This window comes from Oenanthe melanoleuca, chromosome 2, assembly GCF_029582105.1.
Source record: "Oenanthe melanoleuca isolate GR-GAL-2019-014 chromosome 2, OMel1.0, whole genome shotgun sequence".
Classification (NCBI taxonomy): Eukaryota; Metazoa; Chordata; class Aves; order Passeriformes; family Muscicapidae; genus Oenanthe; species Oenanthe melanoleuca.
This window is the reverse complement of record NC_079335.1, coordinates 3,185,984-3,201,887: the sequence shown is the minus strand read 5'-3', so window position 1 is coordinate 3,201,887 and position 15,904 is coordinate 3,185,984. Positions and strand designations below refer to the sequence as shown.

General features: G+C 40.0%; 1 protein-coding gene across 9 annotated transcripts in view; it reads right to left on the bottom strand.

Annotated features, from left to right (window-relative positions):
• The window catches only part of TSNARE1 (t-SNARE domain containing 1), a 448,668-nt gene that overhangs the window by 44,881 nt on the left and 387,883 nt on the right, over positions 1 to 15,904 (bottom strand). For 8 of the 9 annotated variants that reach the window (XM_056484958.1, XM_056484963.1, XM_056484964.1 and 5 more), the window contains one exon: positions 15,137 to 15,252. In XM_056484958.1, coding sequence (XP_056340933.1) covers positions 15,157 to 15,252 — 96 coding nt within the window. In that variant the 3' untranslated portion in view covers positions 15,137 to 15,156. Of the gene's footprint in view, positions 1 to 10,042; positions 10,574 to 15,136; positions 15,253 to 15,904 lie in introns of those variants that run through there. The other variant, XM_056484961.1, reaches the window with a different exon arrangement.

Sequence of the window (15,904 nt, the reverse complement as noted above, 5' to 3'; positions counted from 1 at the left end):
CATGACAGATTATTCTGTCCAGCTCTTCTCCTTAGGTCCTTTTATCAGCCTTAGTCCTTATATAACCTCTCTTAATGTTCCTGTATTATCTGTGAGGGTGAAAGCACTCAGTGAATTTGACATAAAAAACACACCTTTGGGTCAGAGATTTACACCCATTTTTAGAAGAAGGACTGACCAAAACGACCCAAATAAATTGAAACAATTGGTCCAAACACCACTGTCCAAATCTGGGAAAGAGAAATGAACACAAAAATGGTGCTGAAGGTTTTTCCCATGGAAACAGACATGTCAAAATCAAGATTTAAGATGAGATTGCCACTTCTGCATCCAGTTCCTTATCACTCATCAAATCAGTCCTTCAGTACAGAGAATGAAAATAAAATAAGATTTTGTGCAATCTGGAACCTAATTGTTTAATTGATTCTTGTGGTTTTCTTTATAGAAAGATAAAGGCTGAAGTCCTTCAGCTGGAGTTGTTTTTCTTGCAGAATTATTTTCACTTTTGTCAGTGTCTCTCACTGGTCCCCAACAACCTCAGCAGTCAAATATTTAAACTCTGTGCCACCTGAAGGTTTCCCCAAGGTGGAACTGTCATGTGAGACAGAACACCCTTTATTTTGACCCAAGAGTCTTTCTAGAGGTGGATGCCTCAAGGCCATCCCACTCCATTCCATTCCACTCCATCCCACTCCATTCCACTCCATTCCATTCCACTCCATTCCACTCCATTCCATTCCATTCCATTCCATTCCATTCCATTCCATTCCATTCCATTCCATTCCATTCCACTCCATCCCACTCCATCCCACTCCATTCCATTCCATTCCATTCCATTCCATTCCATTCCATTCCATTCCATTCCATTCCACTCCATCCCACTCCATCCCACTCCATTCCATTCCATTCCATTCCATTCCATTCCATTCCATTCCATTCCATTCCATTCCATTCCATTCCATTCCATCCCATCCCATCCCAATTATTCCATCCTCTCCCTTTGCTGAACACCACCACACCTTTAAGAAACCTTACCACAAATCTTCCTGCCTTTCTGGAGATGACTCAAACACAGAAGTTTTAGGCACAATCTACCACAGATATTCCAAAAAGCTTCCCAAGTGAAGCTAAAAAACCTCTTGCATTAAATTCTGTGGCACTTCTTAGCTCAAGAGCTCATCCTCCTCAGTAGAGTGTAACAGTGTGGGTAATTCCAGAGAGAGACACTCAGCAAAAAATGTATTCAAATGCCTTAGGACCACAAAAGAACCACACAGGACCCAGAGAAAATTCAGAGTTAAGGAATATGAGATGCTACCCTGTACTACAGAACTGCAGGATTTGCTCAAGTAACAAAGATGTGTAATTCAGCCCTGAAGCCAGAGAAATGTTCTTGGTATTTTTAAAATCAGCAATACAGCTGAGGCCCATGGAGGTCTGGCCTGAGACAGAGCAAGGGCTATGAATGGAAAATACACAAATGTTTATGCTCAAGCACCCTTTAGACTGCTTTTCACTTGCATGGCAGGCAATTTTCCTGTCTGTGCCACCATTACACTGAATTTTCAACTCTTCTTCTCCCCCAAGAAAAGCAACAGCAAGCGAAGTTTGTGTCTGGAGAACAATCCTCATTAGCACTCTGAAATAAGTTGGGTATATTGTGACATTTTCAAGAGATCTTTCTCCCTCTAGGATTCATTTCTCCAGGAATTTAAGTCAAAATGTACAGAAAGGAAACATCACTTCCAATGAGTGGCTCCTCCATCAAAAGACAAAAGGATGAAATAACAGATAAAATTTTCCTTAACCCTGAAACAACCCCCTTAAATATCAAAGCCTTCCCTTCCTTCTGACATAACATCCTCACCTGAAGAACTGGCTCTTTGATGGGACTTTCTGCTGTCTCTGGTTCTGGATACTGTGAGTTAAAAAAAGAAAAAATTTCTGAAACTAATATTAAGTTCAGAACAAGTCTTAGTGATCTCACTAAATGCTAATCGAGTTTTAATGCTGTTTTCATTAACTTTGTGCCCTTTCACATAAAGCTGGAGGGCTACTCAGTGATAAGAGAGCCCCACCAATAGAGTCATATGAATGGATGCTAAATGCAAATTCTGGAAGCACTGGGCAATGCTCACAGCAGGGCTTTGACAGGATAAAGATTTTATGGAGTGTCATATCAGGACTTGTTGAGGAGGCTGAATGTCAAGAGTAAAAGCAACAGCAAGAAAAAATGAAAGCAAGAAGGACTCTGAAGTGACGAGGGTTTGGGGTTTTTTTGTTGTTTTTTTTTTTTTTTTTTTTTTGGTTTTTTTTGTTTTTTTGTTTTTTTTTTTTTTTTTTTTTTGTTTGTTTTGTTTTGTTTCTTTTGGAAACCACAATTAAAAAAAAATAACTTTCTACTGTAAGTAGCTAAAAAAGCCAATAGGAAGCTCATCAAAAGGAGATTAAAAATAAAAATCAAAATCTGACAGAGAGCAAAACCCTGTCTTTCACTGAAAAGCCCAAGACAGGCTGACAAAATATTTCTGGCAGGCCTAAACTTTCCCTACATGTTTCAGCAAAGGATTTGGTTCTCTGAGCTGCAGCATCGAGTGTTAAAGCTTTGGCTGATTATTTTTTGGTGGGGGTTGGATGAAGAACTCAGGCTGGCAGGAGGAAGAACTCTCACGGACAGGAAAGTTCATGGTTACAAAACCAAAGTGTGTGCCTACATGGAACTGCAGGAAAGCCTTTGGAGAACCTTGGAACCCCTTCCAGTGCCTCCAGAGGCTCCAAGAGAGCTGGAGAGGGATCTTTTACAGGGGCATGGAGGGACAGGACAAGAGGGAATGGCTTCACACTGCCAGAGAGCGGGTTTTGATTGAATACCAGGGAGAAACTCCTCACTGTGAGGGTGGAGAGGCACTGAAACTTCCCTGGAAGTGTCCAGGGCCAGGCTGGATGGGGCTCTGAGCAGCCTGGTCTGGTGGAGGATGTTCTGCTCCTGGTGGGAGGCTGGAACCAGATGGTCTCAAAGGTCTCTTCAATTTCAGTTTCAAGTGGATGAGAGAAGAAAAGTGGTGCAGTGCCCTGGAAGATGGGAATCTGCTTTCCTGGCTACTGAGCAGCTTTTCTCCACTGTGCCTCTGTGCACCAAGACCCTACCAGGGGAAAGGCACTGTATGGACTCTCAGGATTTTCTGTTCCCATGGAAGTGAGCTCATTGCCTTCAAAAACAGCCCTCATGACCACTCATTATAAACAACACAAAAGAAAGAATGGCCACCCTTTTTGACTTAGAGAAACGTTTCAAAGGGAAAGCACTCAGTGCTTATTCAAAGAAATGGAGAGCAATCTTAAAGCCCTTTGTTTTGTATTGAAACAACTGAAACCAGCAGTATCTGATTTGCACCATATTTCACAGTGAAACTAAACTGGTTTTAGCAAATAAAGTGATGATACAATCAGAATGGATGGGTTGAAAGGGGACTTTAAGATCACCTCACTCCAAGCCCCTGTCATGGCCAAGGTGTCCTTCACTGGATCAGGTTGCTCAGAGCCCATCCAACCTGGCCTTGGACATTTCCAGGGATGGGGCAGCCCCAGCTTCTCTGGGCACCCTGTGCCAGTGCTTTACCACCCCCTGAGTAAAGAATTTCTTCTGAACATCTCATCTAAACTTGCCCTCTGTCAGTTTAAAACCATCTTCACTTGTCCTGTCACTGTACAACAAAGGTGCCTCTCCCTTCTTTTCATCTGGAAGATGCTCTAAGATCTTCCCAGAGCCTTCTGTTCTCCAGGCTGAACAACCCCAGCTCTCTCTCTCATCCTGTCTGACACAGCTAGGAACAGAAAAACACACATAGACACACAGACTCATGCACACAATACCTAATCCTGTTAGCACTGTGTCCTTCAGCTCCATGAAAACTGAAGGGAAGGCTGGCTGGCTGTGTGTTAACCTCTTGCACCTTCATTCCTCTTCATAGCTGGAGCAATCTTTACTTTTATCCTTTACTGTAATAACTTTTGTGAGTTTTATCTACACACCAAGTTCAGGATTTTTTTTTAGTGCTGCTGATTATCCCAGTTTCCAGGTGTATATGTGTGTATACATGGTTGTATGTGCTCTAGCAAAAAAAAATAAAGTTGAGTTCACCTAAAAAAACCCACCCACAACAGAAAATTGAATTGAAGTTGCCATGCCAAAATGACAGCAGGTTCTAAAATTCACTATATCCACAATTTTAAAAAAAGAAATCCTAAGGTGATGGCCTTTCCTCACCCACATTTTTCAACAGCTGTATGAGAGCCAAAATTTGCTTTATCCCTGTGAGAATGAAGGACAGGAGTGGCTCTGCCTTTGGGTACTCCTGAGTGCTGTCACATTGGTTCCTTTAATCCCAGGAGAACAGGAATATTAGTGCTCCACACAATGTTCCTTCTGGCTTTAGATTTATACAGTTAGATGAGAATTCAAACCTAGATCTTGCCTCAATCCAGGTAAGGATTTGAACAGAATTCCTGCCATAAACCAGGAGGAATGAGACCTGCAGGAGAGGTCACCATTTAATCTGTTTTCTAGTTGCTTCACAGTTCCAGAAGTGTAAATGACTGCTGAGACAGACATTAAACAGGCACAGTCCCACTGCTTGACAGCTGAGACAGGAGGGACAGGCAGTGTACTCAAATTCTGGTCTTTTCATCAATAAATATTTAAGTATTCATTGAAAGTGGAAAAGATGTAAGGAACAGAAATCGATTCCTCCCTCTCTCTCAGATGTCTGGGCTGATGTGAATTCCCTCTGCCAAACTGAGCATCACTCTGTCTCTGAGATAATTTGATTAGATCTAAGGTAAAGTTGGTCTTTAGTTTCTCATCAGAACAAAATCAAGAATGCATTAGAGATGAAGAACCTTCCCTGGTGATCTGTTGGAAAACCTGAGCCATGAAAAATCTCAGATGTGGATGAGGAACCCCCTTGGCTCAGCCAGACACTGAGCAAAGGGCACAAGGAAACTCATAACAGCTCCTTTCAAACAACAAAATAATAAAGATTGAACTCAAATCCAGCCTGGAAAATTGGCTCTCCAATTATCTCTGGAAAATTGGTGAGTTTAACTGCATGTCAAGCTACTGTGATATGCTTTGTTTATCTTAAAAAATAAACAATATTTATTGCTTATATTAAACAATAAACTATACCATCCCCTTTTGACCCAGGAGAAACAGATGTAATTAATATATCCCCAATTCTAGATTAGCATCTGCTCCTGCCCAGAAAAACTGTTGATTAAAAGCCACCACTATAAAGTTCACAGTAAATACAGTGGAAAATTATCCAGGATCAAAGAAGAATATCAGACACTATTACTAGCAGTGGATGGCAGAGAAACATTAAAAAAAAAAAAGAAGCAAAACTGGCTATTAAAATATATTTTGTACTGATAAAATTAGCCTTAATGAACTATAAAATAAATAAGCCTTAATGAACTATAGCAGCCACTTGCAATTATTTCTGTACTAATAAGCTTGGAGAAGATATTTGCCACATACTGGTCATTAACAAGATATTCTTTGAAATATGTAATTCAGTAAAGGAAAAGTTGCTACAACTTAAAGGGATTCCAGGAAATTTTTGTGCCTATCACTCCACTGAAATATTTCAGTGTCAGAAGAGAGTATTTCCTAGGCAATGAATACCCAAATTTGTTCAACAAACTGAAATGGAGGTTTTATAGCTCCTCTCTTGCATTACATTTCTTCTCTATTGTATTTTCAATACTGTGCTCTGGAAAAAAATGTAAATAAACGTTGGTCATTGGGATCTGCCTTGTAAGAACATTTAATAGCAGTTCTTAATTGCATGTTGTAAACACAATACAAATGGCAGTTGTAAAACTCAGAACAATTTTGCTCCAAATAATCAACAAGAATGCCTCTCCATAGAGCAAACACTTACAAGGCACAGTACTATACATTAAAAAAAAAAAACAAAACAAAAAAACACCAATCCTTGCAGGAATTGAAATAAAATAAATTATATTTTTGGCTCAAGAAATAAACTCTTGCTCATTGGATAGGACTTGATGAAAAAACAGATGTCTTGAAAATATTCCACAGATGATACAGCTTTTTTTTTTTTTTTTTTTTTTTTTAATATCTGAAGAGCAGGCAGGCAATGAAAAGGGATCAAATGATTGCTGTTTAATGGGTTACTGCTTGTCAGCTGAGAGGCAGCCATGGCTGGGATGATCTTGGCAAGTTCTGATGACATGACATCAGCACTAATGCATTTCACTCTGCACTCTCAGTCCAGCTGAGAGGAAATTCAATCAACATCAGAAATGTGCAAATGGAAGTGATGCTGCCTCCCCTCCTCCGTGGTGCAGAGCCAAGGAGCTTTTCCCACCCCTGGGCTGGGATGGTGAGATCCATGAGAGCTGCACAGCTGTAGATGTGGTGGCTCTTTGCACAAGCCCCACAAACTCAGTAATTTCTGGTGACCTACTTGTGAGAGGAATTAAATGGTTTATGGGCTGTACAGCAACACTGTGATGTGAAAAAAAAAAAAAAAAAAAAAAAATCCCATTTCAGTGTCACAATATGGCTGTTGAGGAATTAAGAATCTGTCAAAGCTCAAGCAGCCTGTATACCAAATTCAAAAGTTAAAAAAAAACCAAACATTTCTCCAGCAGCTTTTTAAGGAACAAAGACTGCTGTCTACTGAAATCAAGTCTCCTTTACCAGATACACCTTAAGAGGCAATATTGAGAGCTGAAGACCATTCTGTAATTGAGTGATTGCTGTGAAGCAGATTCCAACTCCTTTTAAAGCCTAATGAAGCTACAAGGAATATTTCAGAAAATTCACTGAGTAGATGGAATATGGAATATAATTCCCTTTTTCAAGTTGGTTTGAGAATCTCACATCAGAGAGATGATTGCAATTAGGAGGTTGCTATTTACATCTTGAACAGACTATTTATTATCAAAGATTTATTTCCAAAATGTGGACATTTCTAGTTCTACTTGAGGAGGTGGAGAGCTAACAAAGACATGGTTACTACTACATTAGAAAGAACACAGTAAAGTGGGAGTTTTACAGTTTTTATCTTATTTTTATGGCTTTATAATTTTTATAACTTTATATTTTTATATTTCCTAGGAAGAAAAGGAAGCCATAGAAGCAGCCTTGAAGAAGCCCTGATTTCACCCTCAGTTTTAAAGGATAATTCCCAGATCATTGTGGTTGCTTGGAAAGAATCATGGGGCTGCAAAGGGAATTTAACAGCCTGCAGCACATCATGGGGTGAAGCCATGTCCCAAAAAAAGGATGACCACCACCAGGGCTTCAGAGGCAGTGGCTGGGACAAAGAACAGCAGTTCAAAAAGTAAATTAAATCACTGACACTGAAACACTTTCCAACCTGTTGAAAATCCCTGAGCCAGCACTCAAATTTTGGCACTGAAGAAAGAGAACAATCTTCCCATCTACCTCACTCTGAGTCACAGCACCAGACACACTGTCCCTCTGAACATCTCTTCATGAAGAGATAATCACAGATATATTGCCTTTCTAAGAGTCTGCCCTGCTGGGACATGAGATTTTCCAGCTAAAATGACAAAATATTTATTCTTTAACACACTCTTACCAAAGAAATGCTCCTGTGCTGATTTTCAGGTTTTCTTCCAGACAACACTGATCCAAAATTACCTTGCTTTGACACCAAACCAAGGATAACAGTCAAGTAACACTTTCAGGCAGGTTGGGTACCAGGGGGAATCAGACCCTGTCATGTAGGGAACGGCTCTGATGAACTTTGTGCTGCCCTATTCCCAAGAAAACCTCTGAGAATCTGTGGTGGGTTGACCTTGACTGGACACCAAGTGTTTCTATCTCCTCTCCTCTCTTGTTAGCAGGATTGCAGCAGTAAGGGTGGAGAAAATAAGATGGAACAACAACAACGACAACAACAACAAAAAATCAAAAAAACCCCACAAAAAAGCAAACAAACAAAAAAAAAGAAAAAAAAAAAAAAGAAAAAAAAACAACCCAAACATCTAGACAAAATAAGGGCAGTTTAATATGGCAAAAGTAAAGGCTGCACATGGAAATAAAGGAGAACAAGATTTGTTCACTCTTCCCACCTACAGGCAATGTCCAGCCAGTTGAGATAACTGGAATGATGATAAAATAGAATTTCTGGCATTTTTTGGATCAATATAGGCTGGAACAGAACTGGCCACCCCTGTTCCCCCAAACACCAAGCTCTGCACCCACTGGCAGTAACCTCACCCATGTCCCCACCCCAGCCAGGCCAAGAGGAACTCACTGCTTTAACTTTATAAAAAATAACCACACGCCTTCCCAAGCTGACCTCACTGCAGGTCCCCTCACCCCACAGTCCCTGGGCACCAGGGTGAGTGAGGGACTCCCTTGTGCTGATCTTTGCTCTTGTCCCCCACAGGAGCACAAGCTCTCTGTATTTTTGGGGCTCAATGAGACAGAGAAATGAAAATGTCAGCTGGTGATGGAGCAGTGACATGAGAGCACTTCCTGACTCTGTGTTGCTCCTGTAAAGAGTTTGATCCTCCCTTCTCCTGGGGCTACTGGTTTATGCCTCAGAGAACCCTGCAGAGCCATCAGTCAGTGCAACATCCCTGCTCCTGAGGAACCAAGGCTATCCACGGGGAAGGGGACACTTGGCACTGACTCATTCAAATATTCTAGATTTATAACAATCTTTTCCAAGTTGAAATTGAAATTTTAGTCATCTAAAGCCACAGCTGGGCTGTATTGCTCACAATTCTAGCTGAAATATCAGCTTTTCAGATGTTATTTCCTTAAAGACCTGTGAATGGGACAGTAAGTGAGAGAATAACCATTGGTCTGAATCAGTGCATCCATTTTTGGGCTGTTTCACAGTTCAAACTGAATGTGCTGAAAACCACACTCTTTTTCCAGCTCCTTAGAGGTGTGTCAGGATGGTTTAAGTTTAAAGGAGTTACAAAACATAAATAATTAGTGTTTTCAGAGTGCTTGGGAAGTTCAGATCAGAGACTTTGCATTCAGTGGGAGTATCCCGTTTTCCTCCTGATAGCAAGAAACCTGAGATGGGATGAAGAAAGCTGCTGGCTGTTCCAAAGTCCTACTGACTTTGGAATCAAATCAATGAACTCCAGTTAATTGAGCTGCAGGAACTGTCTGCACACGAACTAATGTGATATATCCTCCCTTCTCTCTCTCCCACAGTTAATGACCTGGCATTATGTGATACCTATAAAGGTCAAAGACCATAAGATGGGCAACAATCATAATCTGAAATACATTAAAACACAGTAACTTGACTGTGTGATGTCCCATCAAAATATTAACCTGTTTGAAGGTTTTTCTCAATAGTAAAATCTCAGAGAAATTCTTACAAATTAATCTGCCTGTTTCCTGTTTCCTGGCACTTCTGCCTTTCTTGCCCTGTTATTTTGAGGGATTTTTTTTTTTTTTTTTTCACAAAGCAGACTATGGTCGCTTAAAATTTCTTTTTCTACTATTAATCATTTCTCTCTTCTGCACATTTGTTGCAGCACATTTTTATTGTGCTGTCAGGGAAATAATTTAGGAGAGAGAAGTGGAGATGTGGCCGTTGGAATCAAGAAAGTCTTAAAGAATACAAATGTTAGCCTAATTTAGGAAATTGGGCCAAATCACAAACCCAGGCCCAGTATCTATTATCCAGTGAAAATCCAGATCTCATTTTTGAGATCTTAAATCTGAAGCAAAAAGTTACTGCAGAATGAGGATTTACTTCAGTCTTGTCAGAGCAAAAACGGAGCAGGGGTGTCAGGATCCAAGCAATTAATTATAGGCTAAAAGACAAGAACTGAAATGACAAGAATTGACACCAGGCTCTAAATGTAGGAACTTTTTCAAAGTAATAGGATACAGGGGAAAAATAATATTACAGAGCTGTAGATTCCTGATTGTGCTGCACAGCAAACATGGCAGCAGTGCCACAGCCATGGCAGAGGGTGAATTATTTTAGGATTTCAATGACAGCTGCCAAAAATATTATGACCCTTACAGAGCTTGAAAGATTGAAACAAGGTTGAAAACTCAGCCACTCACATATTAAGCCACATATAGATGTGTGGAGAAAACAGAGACACCAAGAAAATCCTTGTGATAACAATTTAAAAAGCAAAAGCAGTACCATGAAACAAAATTCTCTATGCTTTGCCTTTATTTACAAAGTTCCTTAGGTTAAATTATTTCTCTGTTCAACACTGAGTAGGAACTGCTGTGCTTCAACACCTGACATGGCCAGGGAGAGCTGCATGGCACAAATGTCAGAATTTCTGTGTGTGTCAGAGGAGGGTGCCCAGACTTGTCTCCTGCTTGGAAGGAACAAGAGAGCTGCAAATGGCAATGCCACAAAGCCACTTGTCAATCTTTCCCTCTCTGCCAGGCTGCCCTCAGACCCTGACACACAGGGCTGTGACTGCTTTTGTTGGTGGCAAGAGGAGCAGCACACAGGGACAGGGTAGTGCATCAAGGACTGAAATAATCCAGCCAGCTCCAAAAGCAGAAGGTCTGAAAGAAAAACCAGCATCAGGGATGGGCTGTGTAAAATCAGCTGCCTGAACCTCATCCTCATTGATCAGGTTGCACAAAACACTTAACCACATTAGAAACCCATAAATTAATTATGCAAGGAAAGCTGTAACTGCGAGGGAGGGAAAAATAATCCAAACCAAAACAATATTTTCTATGTTTCTATGATAATTCAATTTGAATTCAATACAAGACAGTTGGATATTCAGGAAACACATACTTGGAGCCTGATTATTCCTTTTTTACATGGACTACAGCCCAATTAAGGAGACATTGTCCAAGATGTTAAGTGAGGTATTAGAAAGAAAATCTTTATTGTGATGCTGGTGAGGTCCTGGCACAGATTCCCAGAGAAGCTGTGGCTGCTCCATCCCTGGCAGTGACCAAGGCCAGGTTGGATGGGATTGGAACAACCTGGGATGCTGGAAGACGTCCCTGCTCATGGCAAGGGAAAGGAACTGGATGATCTTTAAGGTGCCATCCAAACACAGACCATCCTATGATTTTAAGGATTTTATGTCTGTACATTCAAGATTACATGGAGAGTGTAATCAGAGTGCAAGCCCTTGGGATAGTTAATACTTTAGAAGTTTATGATGGTTCAAAATCCAAATAGTCAATTTATCTAAAAAGGAATGCATTAACGTCCATTAAAGATTCAATAACTTGTCTCATGTATCAGGAAGGCTTTGAGCTTCAAGCTGCTGGATGCTGGGAGAATCTGTTGATTAAATCCACAGGATTTAAGGAATCTACATGGCAAAGTCTGTGTGCTCAGTCCAGTAACCTTTGTCTGACAGAAATGTGTCTTGGTAGTGGTGAAGGCACCCTCTGCTGCAATGCCTTCTTCCAAGAACAGGGCTCAGTCAAGTCATCATTTATTCTCTTTTGCTTTGGCTAATGGGATTGAGATGTTGAAGTTGTTGCTGGAAACTGTATTTTCCAGCTGTCACAGACATGCAGCATCTTTCTCAAAGTTTGTCACTTCTATTTTCCTATAAAAAGGCTTAAAACTTAGGATTGCAGCAGTTTTGATTGTCACTTTGGATAAGTGTGCACTCATGCAAATGAGTCAAAAGAAGGGCACAGAAGGTCTGTCTAGCTGAAATATTGACAGTTTCCAAACACAAAAAAGCTTCTTTCAGCCTGCTCCTGCAGCACTGTCCTTTTGAATGGTCACTGATGTTGATGGAACAGCAAAAGGAGCAGCTGCAGAGCTGCTCCAAGACGTGCACAACGTGACCTAAAAGCTCCTGGGCTGTTTTCCTAAGGTGTCAGCAAACAAATGCACAGACACAACTGCTCAGGAGTCCCTCTGCCAGACAAAACTGCCCCAAGGGAGCAGAGACACACTTAGGGCCCTGGACAGGCAAAAGTCAGGGCTGGGAGCTCCCCTGAGCAGCTGCTCTCTCTCTGCTCTGACCAGCAGCCAGGGATGGCACAGCTGCTTGGGAAACTCACAGGGATGAAACTCCTTTTCATTCTGCAAGATCCATCAAGTGATCTCCCCCGTGGAAGGAATGGGCTTGTCTGCCCAAGCTGTGTCTGATTCGTGGTGGGGGAAAAAACATTCCTCTTTTGAGAAGAACTGTTCTTTCTAACATAATAACATCATAATACCATAATAATATCATAATAACATCATAATAATATCATAATATAATAATAATAATATAATAATAAAATCATAATAAAATAATAATATCATAAGATTATCAGTATCATTGTTGCAAAAGCAGAATCATCAACCATTTAAAAAAAAAAAGAATACTCTATATGCTAATTATCAAAACAATAAATACTGATCATATATATTAATGGCATCATTTCTTTAATTCACTGAATAGTGACCTTCACATTTCTTATTACCAGCCATGAAAGCTGAAGAAGCCTAACTTTAATATCCTGCAAATGGGATTTAAACCACTGGAATGGAGTGGTTGAGGCTTTTTCTTTTGGCTCCTCACTAATCCAGCATGGAATAAACATTTTGAGGAGATGTTAAATGGAAGTTCTTGCCAGTCATTACCAAACTTGGGATTTCATTCAGTGAAATGTCCTGTCCCAACCAGAGTATTTAGTAATTAGTTCTGTCACTTGCTTTCCTCCCTTTATTTTGTCTGAAGTCATGCAGAGCTGTTCCACATTAAACCCCAGCTGTTCCCTGTCTCCCTAAAGTGTATAAGAGATCTTTATATGAACCTGTTTTTTGAGGTTGTCTTTATATCCACTCATATTTGAAAAACCATGGATTTTAAAAAAAATCAGAATAGAATTTAATCTATCACTGTGGACACAGAAACCCTGAAAACACCCTGGTTTGGAAATCCTCAAAATATGAAATCTGCTGCACACCACTAGGGCTCACTCAGATTAAGAGCCATTTATAAAGACCAGAAATCATCATTGTTCCAGAATTACTCAATGCAGGTCCTGCCTCCAGTTCTGCTGCTGCAGAGTGACTCTTGTTTTAGGAGCTCAATAATTAGTTTCACAACTGATGATGAAAAGTAGAGCATGAGATTTTTCCTGGTGCTTTCATTAGTGTCTCTAGGTTCACTTCCCTCAAGACATGGATCTCATAACAGGAGATTAATTTTAGTTTTCCAATGGAGTTTTATTGTAAGAATATTTTGTTCTCTGACTTTCTCCACTAAAGGGATTTTGATTAAAAGGTGTCTAGACATAGTCAACTGATGATAAGATTTGTAATTTCCAGTAGATAGGAATATTTAACTACACTAAAAGAAATTGTGTTATATTACAGATTATCCTGATGGAACACATTTCCAAACTAATGCAGAGTAAAAGCAGAGTCATGCAATTAAAATTACTGCAGTTCCTCTAGGTTTAAATTATCAGGACAGATCCTTGTTTGCACCCATAAGCAGTGTCTCTTCTATAAAAATGGGATAAAAATATATAGAAATGATAGATAGATAGATAGATAGATAGATAGATAGATAGATAGATAGATAGAGATAGATAGATAGATAGATAGATAGATAGATAGATAGATAGATAGATAGATAGATAGATATAGATAGATGATAGACAGAGATGATAGATGATAGATAGATAGATAGATAGATAGATAGATAGATAGATAGATATAGATAGATAGATAGATAGATAGATAGATAGATAGATAGATAGATAGATAGATATGCTGTAAGAACATCAATATTCAGTCAATTAAGGGTCTATTTCACTAATATCATTCTTGCTTCAGGACTGGCCAAACAGCCAAGTAAAGATTCAAGTCTAGCAAAGTATTTCTACCTATTTCCCCTAGCAATGATGTGGGGCTTGTGATCATCCTCATCCAAACCAGTGAGATGGTTCTTGACATCCTTCAACATTTTTTTTCTTTTTTTTTTTTTTTATTATTTGTACAATTCCTTCTGGTACCCAAATTTTGATGATCACAGGCAGAAGTGCCAAAGCTTAAGAAGTGTAAGAATCACCTTTCTATGATGGTTTTGAACCAACCTCTTTTAGTTCTCAGTGGAAAGAAGGAACTTTAGCAGACTCAACCTCACATGGAAGGAGAAGATTTTGAAGTAATACTGAACCCTTGTCAAACAAAAGAATTAACAAAATCTCTCAATCCTTTTTGCTTTCTCAAGGATAATTTCACAGGAGAGTTGCTGCCTGCAGGAAAAGTCCCATTGCTGCTTTTGGGTTCTGGCTTTACCAAATGGGACCCCTGCCCTGGCAGGAGGCACACAGCCCCCTCTGGGGCTAGAAAATCTGTAAATCTGATATTCTCTCCTTGAATAATGGCCTGGCAACCTTCTAAAGAAGGAGAAACCCAGACATGCTTTGCATCAGAAAGAGAATATCACAAATAATCGATGAGTCATCCCAGGGCAATGAGGGAAAATAAATGAATTTTTGTGTGTGTGTGTCTTACATTTATATTTACAGCACATTTTGTTTTACAAAGTAAACATGCTATAGGTGAGACTTCACTAATAGGATGAAGATGCTTTGATATCTCACCTACATTCCTGAGGTTACAGCCCAATCATCCTACAGACCAATATTCCTTCTAGGTGTAGATCTAAAGCAAAGGTCACCAAAAATCCATTTTTATTTTTCATCCCTACTGAAACCTCCAGTTTGTCTTCCTACTCCTCAGGAGGGTCTCTGGGACATCTCAGAAGATAAAATCACTTAGGAACACCTCTGGGTTGTGGGATTGCCCCTGACCCTGCTCCAGCCTGGAGTCCTTAAAACTGCTTATGCATCTCTAACTCCTAATCATAATAATTAGGATCCATTAGTTAGCATTGCTATGAGATTCATGTAAAATCAAACACAACAAAAACAGCAGAGGAAAGGGTCACATATTGTTTTTTGGAATATCACCTTGGCTTAATTTTAAGAATATTTCTAATATCCTTTAAAAGAAAATATTTCAGTATGCCAGACCTGATTCTGCAGGTGAAGATATTTTTTCCTTACCATGATCAGCTTCCTAAGCTGTCTTTCAGGCACCTCCCAGAGTATGATACAGACTTGGCTAAAGGGTTTTACCTGTGCACAGCTCAGGCAGGTCAGTGCTTGACAGAGACAGCGATGATGATGACAACGAGGAGCAGAACAGCCAAAGCCACGGACAGGAGGCAGCACTTCATCTTCCTGGCTCGTAGCTGAGAGGAGGAAGACACAGGAATTAATTAATGGAGATTAAACCCACAAAGAAATCTTATTTTTTCCATTGAAAGAATGGTTTGGACCAAGACGGAACAACAATGAGAATTTCTCTAATATTTTGGGCTGACATCCTTCTCAATAACCCAGATTCCTCCTCCTGGATACAATCCCCTTTTTCTACACTACTTTCTTTCTCCTTAGACCACTGTGTCACACTGAATTTCCAGGCTCTGCTGGGAGGGATGAACTTGGGTAAGGGCACTCAGTTTGGTTTTGGTCTGGGGGTGTTGGAGCTGCCTCTGGCTGCCAGGAGAAAACTGTCCCCTGTAAGAGAGAGAGTTCCCTCTGCACTCTGCTGTGCAGTAGAATTGAGACAAGCACTGTCATGGGCTGCTCACAGGGCAGGCAAATGTGCTTCCAGTGTTATCCACCCTGATCTCATTATTTTTCAGATATGGTAAAAGAGATTCTATGGAGTTTTGATTTTGATGTCTTTTTCTACTTTAATGCATCTGTGGACGTGATGTTATTTCTTCCTATTTAAAATCTTTGCAGATAATTTAATTCTCCTTCTCCTTTTTAGGTGGATTAGAAGAAGGGTGTTTCCATGATCCCACAGTGTAAGCAGTCCTGTTATCCAATATACAC